General features: G+C 40.1%; 1 protein-coding gene across 6 annotated transcripts in view; it reads left to right on the top strand.

The window, feature by feature from the left end:
- pdzrn4 (PDZ domain containing ring finger 4) overlaps positions 1–12,373 on the top strand; it is a 63,348-nt gene that overhangs the window by 38,761 nt on the left and 12,214 nt on the right. For 5 of the 6 annotated variants that reach the window (XM_044108532.1, XM_044108534.1, XM_044108535.1 and 2 more), the window contains 2 exons: positions 10,536–10,795; positions 11,386–11,488. In XM_044108532.1, the coding sequence (XP_043964467.1) occupies positions 10,536–10,795; positions 11,386–11,488 (363 nt within the window). Of the gene's footprint in view, positions 1–8,304; positions 8,691–10,535; positions 10,796–11,385; positions 11,489–12,373 lie in introns of those variants that run through there. The other variant, XM_044108533.1, reaches the window with a different exon arrangement.

Raw genomic sequence — 12,373 nt, 5'->3', positions numbered from 1 at the left:
CTGGCTTTGATTAGTTGTTTATGGCTGAGGACTGTATTTTTTCAGATGGCAATAGGAGTACTGCCAGAAGGTGGACGACCTCAATTTGTTTCACTGATTATCTGTCTTATAATATAAATGCTGTATTAGTAACAGATGTAAAAAATGTTTTAAAAACTTTTTTCTTTTGTTTTTATAAAAGTTACACAGTGCTGCTTTAAGGCAGTGTTTGGTTATAAAATAAAATAACAATAAAGACCACAACCTTTGTGATTTGAGGCTTTATTTGAATTTGCAGACAACTTTGTCACTTGCAAACTCACAAATTTGCGTGGTCAGATTTAAAGATATGCAGTCGCACTGAAATATTGTTAAATCTCGACTGAATCTGGTTGAATTAGGAGCAAATTAGACGACGGCAAATCTCTCATTTAAGCAACCATGTGTCTGTTTAGATGAAGGCATTTTTCTTTACAGGCACAGCTCTCCTCCTGCTCACATCTAGTGTGAATTTTAAATGAAGTGTAAAGTCGTTTCTCTTCTCCACCAAAGGGCAGACTGAGGAAACTTCATGTTATGAATAATGCTAATATGTTGGGTGCTTCCAGTGAACATAAACACGCGTCACTAGAAAAAAAGGGTAAAGTTTGATGGGAGGAGAGAAAACTTCACACACTCTAGGCTTTTCTGGAAAATAAGATTTATATTTATGCGAAAAGGAGCACATAAATCTTTAATTTTCCCGCTCTTTAGTGGGGTTTTTCCACTTCCCAGGCTGCTACTTTTCTGCTAATTATGCTCCCGATTGCATTTAGAGTTGACTTTTTGCCGTTAGCCATTTTTGGGCTCGTATGAAGAAGAATAATATGACTGTGTGCAATGATGATCTATGTAAGCTGAAATAAATGAGGTACTAATGAGCATCCTGAATGTCAGATACGAGTTAAAAGTAGCTGAAATTTTTGGGTTCCTTTGACCTTTTGTGATGTCTCTATTTCCTTACTTCTAAGGTTGCAAGTTAGTTTGGGTCCACAGTTTTTATTGTGAAGGGAGTAAGGTTCTTTCATATTGATGTCTATTGTTTTTTTTTATTTAAAATATGGAAACTGAAACATTCTCTTAGTATTTTAATGTCTCGATTTTACAGCTAGCCTTTAACATCTCTGTGTCTAAGATTATCTGCATTAAAAGTCTGCATGATATCCAGTTGTTGCTTAGCTTTTAGTGTGCCGCTGTTCCACACGCTGGATTTTATTCCTTCAGTTTAAAAAGTAGAAAGTAGTAGGGAAGCAAGGAAATGACAAAAGTTGCTAAACTTGCTTCCCAGTTCAGTTAAAAGGCAAAACAAGACTAGGCATGACTAGCACAATATCTGAAAACTACTGCTTTTTTTGTATCATTTAAGAACTCGCTTAGCATAAGAAAATCCATTTATCAGTAAGTTTATTGACAACAAAATTTAGATTAAAAAAAAGTTAATCTCTCATTCATCTTGCTTAGTCACAAGGAAGAAGTGCCTTTCCAGAAAATAATTCGAACTAAATATGTAGGAGAAATGTTTGGAGAGGGCTCTTATTACATGTAATCTGCTAACATTTAATTCAAATTTCTTTTAAAAAGGCGTTTTTTAATTTAACTTTATGCTCACAAACGGATGGTTGACAGTTCATCTCTTCTGGCTTGAGTTATCACTCTTTGTGCTGTAAAATGTATATGTACATATATATATATTTCTTTATGTATAAAATTCAAAATAAATCTTGACAAAAAATATCCACCCTAAGAAAAAGAAAAGTTGATTCCAAAACAGAGAAGTAACTGATGTAATTAAACGGAGATTTTGTGTTACTCAGCTTTCAAATAGGTGAGTAAAATATAACCTCTTTGCGAACTCAGCCATCTGGATGAATTATGAGGGACTAATCGGTGACCCGAGAGAGCCGAATTCAAACTCATTGCCAGTATGAGTTGTGGGGCTCAAAGACGGGACACTCTATTGTTACGCTCGGCTCACTGGTTGTTGCTCTAATGGCAGATGAGAGATTAATGGTGATATAATGAGTTTGGGGAGAACACGGCGCAACAATAGAGTCCTGCTACCGCACGGGCCAATTACATTAGTCAGTCAAGGCAACTATCTGCATCAGCGAGAATACACCCAATTATATGTGGTTGAAATGTTAATAAAACACATTCAGACATTGCGCAGACACAAAATACCTGCGTATGTACAAATGCAGGAATCAAAGTGGCATTTATTGATTTCTCAATGAAGATTTTTATTCTTTTTTTTTTTTTTTGCTCCCATCCCAACATTAATGCTCCACGTGTCACAAGGAGGAAAACAAACTGAGCCAATTCTCAACCTGCCAGCCTCCTGAAGTGACAAAAGGGAGGCTAATTTATGCGTCTGTGACAAGAAATAAGGAGTGTGTGGCAGCGAGGCTGGGTGCCCACATTTGGATTGCAGTTATTGTGATTTGGTTGCTAGGATGGTGAGGGTAATGAATGTCTTGCTGATGCAGCCTGTCATAACCCGTGGCATCCCTGGCTGCTCAAAGACACACAACCTATTAGTTAAATGGCAGCGCATGATGTATGGGAGCACAAAGAAGAAAACATTGCTCATTTATGAGAGTAAATTAAGAAAACTACTAAGATGCAATTCACATAAAGAAAAACAGATTGAGGATTACATTACTGAATATGTTGAAGACCTCTTGAATGTTGTCAAGAGATTTGCAGTCCTGAGACGAAGTTGTTTTCACCTTGAACTTATCAACGCATCCCGTTTCCAAGAAAGAAAAAAAAAGGGAAGGGACAGCAAGACAAAATGCGTTTCTTTGCAGGAGTAAAGCAGTGAGATGTATCTGTATTCATGAAGCCTAATTGAAAGGAAGGCTGTCTTGCATAAAGAAGTGGGACAAAGAGGAGGAAATAAGAGGGTTCTAATGCATTCACTGACGGATAACCTTTGAGTTCCCTTTGCTTGCATCAGAAATAGCTGCTTGGAATGACGATCACAAGAGTTTCTGATGCTGGTGTGCTTGCCTGAACTACCTGTGTAGTGCCACAGACATATGAAGAAGAAATGTCTTGTTTATAGACATTTCTTTGGCAACATACGACACAATATTAAACTGGTTCAAATGAGTTGACAAGTGATGAGAGTGACAGGAAAAGAACGGGGGAGGGTTCCTTATAAGACAAAACATGGAATTTACTGGTGAGACCATAAAGAGGCCCTTTGCTAGCACAAAATATGATATGCCACTTTAAAATACAGGCATATGGGGCAGCCGTCGCGGGTTTGATTCCCGGATCCGGCGACATTTACTGCATGTCTTCCCTTTTCTCCTTCCCCCTTTCCTGTCAGCCTACTTTCATATAAGGGACACCAGAGCCCACAAAAGACCCCCTGGAGGGGAAGGGAAAAAAATACAGGCATATGAGCCATTTTTATTATCAAACGAAACTAAGAGCATCACTCTTGAAGAAACATACTTCATGTTGGCTTAGAGTTTCCAGAGAAAAAAAAATCATCACTTACCCTCTGAGTTTTTCACTGTCCCCGTTAAAAATCACACAATGCATTTTTATTGTGATTCAATACTTTGTGGGACAAAATTTCACTGTAATTACAGTTTGAAATTCCAGCAACTGATTCTTCTGTAAAACACCTCAAGCTCTGGATAGAAAGGATTTGCGAACTACACGGGGATTTTCATCTGGATTAACTTTGAGACTTTGTCTGGGTCATTCCAACAGTAAATATGCTTCTATCTAAACCAATGACTTGTAGCACCGGCAGTATGTTTGCTATTGTTGTCTTGCTGGAAGGTGAACCTCTGCCACAGACTCAAGTATTCTGTAGATTTTTGCAAGTTTTCTACCAGGTTGGACATTACTTGTAGCTTTCTCAATCTCTAAATAAAATCTGAGCAACTACGCGTATCCAAAAACGTAAACACAGCAGTTGTGAATTGTGAAAACGTAGCTTATCTTTTTTCATTGTTGCGTAGTAGTTTTAAAAATAGAACTCCCAAATGCTCAGAAGTATGTGTCAAACACCAGTTTGCAGAGATGGTGAAGCATCAGCTGCAGAGAAGCAAAATCAATCCGATTAAAGGACACTTATGTGTCACTTGTGTTTCATGATGGGAATTTTGAATACAGAAAAACCAGTTGAGGGACGATACACAAGTATGCTACTTTTAGCAAGTATCACTGAACATGAACATATGGGACTTGCAGGCCAGCCGTAGCTGTGAAACTCCTTGACATCTGCCAGTCCTTAACTAAAAGGTACGGCCTTATCTTTAGGCTCCTTCTGACTGCAAGATCTAACATCTGAAGCCAGTCGGCTCGACGGAGAGCGATTCCTGGAGGAAGCATGCTCTAATCTGCTGCACACAGATACCGTGTGATGTAGAAGAGACTGACCTAAGCGCGCTACTTAACATCCGTCTCGACAGCAGCTGTTAAGTCCATGTTTCATCTTGTCATGCTGACTTCCTCATGCAGAACTAATTGGTTGTTTTCGCCTGTTGTGCCGGAGCTGCTGTCTGCTTAAAAAAAGCCAAAAACAATTCAAGGACACTTGTGCACAAATCCACATGCATGCACATAGATGATATCAGGGGTGTGGAGGAGCACAGGTGGGAAGAAGTGGACTAAATTTCACTCAGTTAGAGCCCTGAGTGAAATCTCCTTCAACCTGTTGCCATTGCTAATCACACACATGCATACAAACCAACACGCTGAGCTCGCAACACAAAGTCTCTCCCTCCCCATCCCATCAGTACTTTCTCTCTGTCCTTGTCTGATTTGCATTTTGGTTAACACTCTAATTGCCTCTCATTAAATACCTTGTCACTTTGATTAATTGGTGTGATACAGAAATGTAAAACAGCAGAGCACCGTGAGGCGCGGCGAGCGGTTGCTGATTGGAAGAGATGATCAAGCCTGCCTTAAAAAAATGCAAATCAGGGTGAAATGTTACTCATGTAATTAAGGATAAACAAAGTAAATACATTTGAGTCAGGGGTTTTTTTGTGTGTGTGGCCCTGAGGTAGTAAAAGTTTTAAAATCTGTGAACAGGAGTCGGCCGTTTGTTTTTGTGCTCGGTTTCCTTCTCCTGAAAAGAACCAAAAACTTAAACATCAAGAAAAGTGCTAAATTAAAGGATATTGCTGCAAAAGTTTTGTTGAGTTTTATATTTGAGGCGATGGGATTTTGTGCTGTAAAACCAAATCATGAGGAATTGTAATTATGGAGAAACCGGTTTCAGAAATGATTTCAGACCACTCTTAGGCCCCTTAAATTTAATCAGCTTTTTTTTTTGTGATGTGGAATACCCACTATGTATCGACTATATTGACCCAAAGCATTCTGTTGTAGCTCTGTCTGTACTGGATGGTGAGCCGCCGCCCAGGCTCACGTCTTTTGTAACCTTCAACAAGTTTCTTCTCATAGTTCTCTAGAGTTATCTGCATCCCAGCAACTCCCAACAACATTCCCTTCACCAAGCAGCATCATAGTCTAATGCTGCCACTACCGTATGTGAAGTAACAGTTTTCTAACCTCACATGGCATGTTGTGTGCAGCCCAAATAGTTTAATTTTGATCTCACTTGACCTGAGCACCTTCTTCCACCTGTTTGCTGAGCATCTCCGCAACTTTTTCCCCTTACATGTCAAGCATGTACCTCGGTCTTCATGATATTGTCTGTTCCATAATATTCTCTTACAAATTTCTTAGGCTTTCATAGAACAATTGGAGTTAAAATAAGAGTAAATGAATTTCAGATGGATCGTATTCTCTAATAGAGAGACTTCTGAAGGGACATTGTTGTCATGTTGGATTTGAGGTTTTTTCACCCACATGCAGGTTCTACCACAAAGGCCGGAAAGTCTGGATTCAAATTATTTATTTAACAATAAATGTTGAATGACATTTAATCCAGGTTGACTCTCGAACCGGCAGCGGTTGGCGGCTCCGGTTCTGCTTGGAGAGGGAGAGGTTAGTGAGAACCGGGTTGAGGGAATCTTGACAGGGGAATGGAGAGTATTGCTTACAGTTCGTCTGATGCAGGGTTGCTGAGGAAGGGGAAAGGATCCAAGAGGCACAGAGGTTCTGCGGGAGTGACAGGGGCACGATCGGCAGGCGGAGAAGTCCTGGTGACAAAGAGCAGCCGCTGCTGCGCGCTGTGATAGGCGTGGTTCCTGGCTTGATCCAGACAACTGATCGAGATCTGCGAGATGACAGAAACAAGATTAACTTGAACGCTCATAGAAATGACAAGAACTTGGAGTTGACTCTGACCAACAAGTGGGACCATCGAGCGATGAATAGCTGCTCCACCGCTTCTTAAGAATCCTGCAGCCGATTGCGGGAATCCGCTGCAGGTGCGCCAGCCTGCCGGAAACGCTCCCACGAAGATCGTCTGTTAGAAGAGCACTCACACCAACTGGAATCCTAACAATTGTTGCTCTCTATTTAATAGGATATCAAAAGTAAAGGGTTCTCAGTGCAAACACATGGCACACTTTTTGGAATATTTTGCCAGGCATCATTTTCAAGCTCTCAAGGTACTTTGAGGAAACATAAAAGGGCTGGTGCCAAAATACAATAAAAGAGGTATGCTATCTATCTACCAAGAAAAAAAAAGTTACCCCCTTTTCCAATAACTTTTTATTTAATATCATATAGTCAGGTATACAAAGTTACAATAAGATAACCCAAAGATGATCAAAATAGCTAAATGATATGCTGAAAAACCTACACCAAAATGTCTCTTACCCAGCATATTACAAATATTAGATTTCTTTGGAAGCACATCTCTAAACAACAATGAATAAATCAAACATTCATTTCAGCTCTCGCTGATTTTCGTATTTTTTTCCCCCCATCGCATGTAAGATGCATGTCAATATCCCCATCCTGACCGCATGTCTGGCCTGATTCAATTGACCGATCGTATAACCACACGATGCGCACACCTGTCACTCGAACGTGCGAAAACATGATAATTTTTCCCATTGTTGCGCTGGATGATATTGTCCGTAAGGCACTTTTATTATTGAAATGAGACATTTATGAACAGTGAGCCCTTCTGAATCCTCACAATGCAGTCAGTAGAGGGAAAAGAAATGAGATTTGGAAGATTAAAGCGGCATGCCACGTGCGTTTCCTGCCTCCTCGCGACATTGCACTTCCATGAATATCAAAACGGCCTTTTTGTGAGCGGAGCAGAAGTTTACGGAAATCAAAATGTAGGGGTAAAACGAAAGATTGCGGCGAGGGATTCGACTGCCGCAGGGGAAGACGAGGTCAGCGCTAAATGGATGAGGGCAGTTCATTGTTTCATAGTTCATTGTAACCCTTTTCAGCATGAGACAGGAGTTATTCAGTCAAACATCGTAAATGCAAACGTATAGATGCTTCAAGTCTTTCCAGGGGATGACATAATGCTTAAATTGTGCGTGAAAACTTTCTGTGCATTCTGTGTTTGCTTCCATTTGTTCGCAATGACACCATATCTGTCAGATTTAGCTGTGAGGTTGAGTGCTTTCGCTCTTATCTCAGTTCAGCAAACACATCCATTCATGAGTGCACGTACACTTACACACATACACGCACGCATGCACACGCAGCCCTTATCTTAGTGATTTTGTTATCACACGCGGTTTGTATTGAGGGCTGGAAATAACATTAAACCATCTGAAGTGACAAGTTGATAGAAACCCTCTCACGTTTAAAGGCTGACATGTGCAATATGCTTTGTGTATGTTGAAAGCTTCAGGCGAAGCGGTGAGAGAACGGTAGCTGTTTCAACAGATCCAACAGTTGGCTCCTGAAAGCTGGGACCCAATTATTAGCGAGTTAATAATCAGTCACAAAGTGTCCTGTCATCTAAATATTGACATCACTACCCCCCCAAAAAAGCATATCACAGTCATGTATATAATAGCAAACCAACTGAATTGGTTTTCAAGCGTACATATGCAAGTGGCAGACTGCTGTGTGTTGTTTTTTTTCTGTCTTTTGTCTGGCTAGAAAGCAATGTCTCTGAACTCAGAGAGACTTCAGAGACATTGTAATGGGAGGTCCCAGCAGCAAGTGTTTCTCAACTCCCGTCCTCGTCTTCCTCTCCCCGCCCTTCATGTTTTAGATGTGCTTTTTGTTCCAGAACACCTGTTTCAAATGATTGCTCGACCTCTTCTGCGGCCATCGAGCGCCGCAGACGCCTGTTAATCACCCACAGATTCAAGCCAGGTGTGTGGCAGAAGGGAAAACGCTTAAAACATATGCAAGGCAGGCGGGGGGAGCAGAGGACCAGAAGTGAGAAATGCTGCCAGGAGATGACTAACTACAGAGTAGTTAGGTTGTGACTGTAGTGAAACTTCAGAGAAAGTGGCAGAGTTACTTTAGTTTTCTCTTACTGTACCTAGCATTTTGAGTGGTTGAAAAATATCCGATTTAAAAGTTTGACTTATTTAGAAGAATTGAAGCCGGTAAATATTGTAGGCAATTAGAACTCAAAAATTACTGCTTAATTTTATAGGCCTGGCATTCTACATGATAGCTCAAGTTGATATTTAATAATAAACCAAGGAAAATCAGAGAACTGTGTCTAACCCAGACAAAAAGCAACAAAAAAAGAGAAGAGAACCATTTGGAGGAAGCAGATGAACCTGACAAATAACCAGGTAAACATGAGGGTGGTTTTGGAACAAAGAAGATGAGAGTGTAATTAACTGAATGTGCTGGAACCGTGTGGGGTGCATGACTGGTGGAGCTGAGGAAAAATGGCCAAATGACACAGAATCAACACAGCAGGGGAAGCCGGCAGGGGTGTCCAAAGTCGGTCCTGGAGGGGCGGCGTCCTGCATGTTTAAGTTCTCTCCCTGGTTTAACGCACCTGGATCTAATAATAACTCGTTAGAAGGCCTAAGAAGAACATTGACATGCTGAAAAGGTTGTTACTGCCACCAGGGAGAAAACTAAAACGTGCTGGATGCCGGCGACTTTGGGCACCCCCGATGTGAAGGGAACAGGAACAAAAGAACTAGAAATAAATGGAGCGAAACATAGGAATCTACACTGCACACTTCAATCTGTCTTTTAGCTGACACTAATTTAATTATTGTAGCTATTGGGAGTCTAAATGTGTAATGTAGGCTAAAATGTCAAATGTTTGCTTGAAAATGTAATTTTTTTAGCAAAAAAACCCCATAAATATTGTTTTATATGTAAATTGATGGGGCAGGGTTTTCTAATTAAGTTTAATAGCAAAATCTAAATTCAGCCCAAAATACCTTTCTTTTCTGCTTTTTACTCGTTGCCAATGCCAAGGTATGTATAATTTGATGAAGTATATGATGCACAGAAACATCTGCTGCTCTCGTAGACAAACCTGTTCAAAGCCATTTGTCATCCTCATCTGTCAGGTAACAATTACCTTCCAGTTAATACCTTGATTAATATATCCTTCTACTACTCAGTAAAACTTTTAAGTTGTTTTGAACTTTGCTTGGTTTTATTTTGAATTTATGTATGTTTGCTTTATGACAGAAAAGTCCATTCTATAGGGTAACGGGGACTGCCACTGTAAAAAGATAACATTTTAACGCTAATTTATTGTAACTAACACTGTAAAGTTTGATCTCTCCGTCCAACAACAAAATATCACAAGAATAAAGACAACTTGGATGTTGTTGACAGTTGTGCAGTCGTGTTTGAGTAATATCGATGCTCACGATTGACACGCATGTCCCTTGAACCTTTTTCAAGCAAACTGATACGTGCATGTCCTCCGGATCAGTACAAATAAGCTGTTTGAATAAAAGTGCAGATCAACGTGCATGTTTTCAAAAGCAGTCACTGCGACGTGTTACACAAATAGCTTCTCCTCTACCCATCCCAGTGTTGCACAACTGTGGTTGATTATATGAATTATAAATGCAGTGTTCTCTAAAACTTGTGTCTCTGATAATACATGCCGCACTCCATGGTGTTTGTTTCCATTTTATTGCTCATTTGTCTCAATTGGCATTGCTATTATGCACTTAATGGGCTTAATAGTAAAATTTAAGTGTAAATAATGCAGCTCGCCTAGATGGATTGGAGTAAGAATAGGGTAGACGTGTATTTGAATTAGAAAGAGATTAAATGTGCTCTAGAAAAATATATTTCTGAACTTACATGGAACTGAAAAACATAAAGTCAGCTGGTGAGCAGTTACAATCTCACAGCCAACTGGGAAACATACCGTAAAGTGAAAAGATATTCCAAATTTATATTTTGTAGTTTTTATCTAGTACGTACTTTAATGGATGCTGCTGGGTGGTCCAATCAAATGATTGATTATTTCTGATTAAATAATATCTTAAAGGGTTAAACAAAAAACCTTTGTTTAGCAAAACATCTCCAACATGAATAGTCGGCGGGGGATTTTTCCAACGTGAAGGTCAACACGAGCCAATTCAAAGTTTTTCAGCTGCTCTCACTGAGATTTGCCTCATGAGACTTTATTGTTTCCTTTCTCACCCAAGGTGAACGGGCGTGACTTCTCCAAGGTTGAACATGACGAATCAGTGGCCATCAGGCGAGACCCCATCGTCGTCCAGGTTCTCCGGCGAACCCCCGCCAGAGCCACCGCTGTGCAGAAGAACTGCGACTCAGCACAGGATGTGTGTGTGGTCGACGTTTGCACACAAACAGACATCACATTCGAGCACATCATGGCTCTGGCCAAGCTGCGGCCCGCAACCCCGCCAGTCCCAGACATCTGTCCGTTCTTGCTCTCCGACAGGTGAGGGAAAGCACTTATTGAATTCCTTTTATAATAGCTGTGAAGCAGCTCTGTCAGAGTGGAAACCCCAAAGCAAAGCCAAGCACTGTGATATGATTATGCACAGGCGAAGTGGCAAACAGTAATTGCTTCGGTATGCTTCATCCATTTTCCTTAATGAAGGCTTTGGCTAGACGATTAAAATCCAATGGACTGATATAGCAGGCGGCCTGACATGGTACCCATTCTGATGCTGTTTATGGAGCTTTGCTGGACAGGAAGTGAATTCATTTTCCCTCTTAAAACTGAAAATCTTACAGCCTTAGTCAGTAATTACAGTGAGGCAGTCACAGGGTCAATTTTCAGAGTTCGTGGCTTTAACGGGGGAAATTGTTTATGTCTTTGTCACAAAATGAGACAAAGTATAAAGACTTTGGGTACGGAAAAATGGTAAACAACTGCTGGTAAAGTCTGGTTCATGAAATATGTACAAGGTATCCTATATTAGCAGCTACATAAACGAATGTCCATCTAATTTATTCCACAGAATGACACGCTTTGATGTGGGAACACAGCATTATCTTTATCATGGTTCATTTTCTTTCCTTTAGCTGTCAGTCCATACACACCATGGAACACGACTTTTATGAATGTCCAGAGTTCATGTCCAATACTCCAGGAGACGTGGAAAGGCCTGAAGAGTACGAGTACGAGGTACGGTCTCTCATCATCATTTTTTGCATTTTGTCGCATTACAATCACTAACTTTTCAGGTATTTTATGGGAATTTGTGGGATATTTTTCTTCTCTGAATTTGGTATTTTGCAGTGATGTGAGTTATTTATTTACACTTAATTAGTATTCTTAGTACCAGAACCTGCACATCATTTAATTTTGTCTGTATGATAACATCATTTTGATACAATAAGATTTAAAAAGTTTTGTAGACTTTTTACCAAATTATTTTACATTTAAACCATTTTTTTGGATGATCACTTTTCAATCAATCAATCAATCACTTTATTTTGGTAAATTGTCCACATTAAACACAGGAAACAGCAAAAGAAAAACAACAACAATAAACAAACCCACAGTTTACCAAAAATGAGGCAAAGCTTATTCTTCCCTACCCTGTTTTTATATCTTTACTTCTACTTGGGTGGAAATATTGATTTAGCTCTACTCTTACAATTGATTAAAACTTTTGGCTAGTCTAAAGTCCCCTGTTTCTAAAATGATAACCCAAGCTGCACAGGCTGCAGTAGTGCAGATAAATTATTTATTTTGAAAAATGTTTCTCTTCGAGGAGAAAGTTGACCTTTTGCACAGTGTTTAGCAGATGCATTGTGCTGTTTAGATGATGCCACCTTGAGGTTCTCCCAGGTTGAAAGTGATGGGTATTATTTGCTTTGTCTGTTTTCCGGTGTAGTTTAATAGGCCCTTCCTGGTTCAGTGCACAGTTTCCTTGGTTAATAGGATCCCTTTGCTGGTAGCTGTGGCCTTTTAGCAGCCCTCCCTCCCCCAGTTGGGGGTCAGCGGTGGGACGGTGATGGACGGGTTTTGTTTGGTAATAGCAGTGCTACCAGAACAACTTGGACC

Source organism: Gambusia affinis, linkage group LG23, assembly GCF_019740435.1.
Source record: "Gambusia affinis linkage group LG23, SWU_Gaff_1.0, whole genome shotgun sequence".
NCBI classification, from domain to species: domain Eukaryota; kingdom Metazoa; phylum Chordata; class Actinopteri; order Cyprinodontiformes; family Poeciliidae; genus Gambusia; species Gambusia affinis.
The sequence above is the reverse complement of the archived record's forward strand: the minus strand, read 5'-3'. Positions and strand labels throughout refer to the sequence as shown.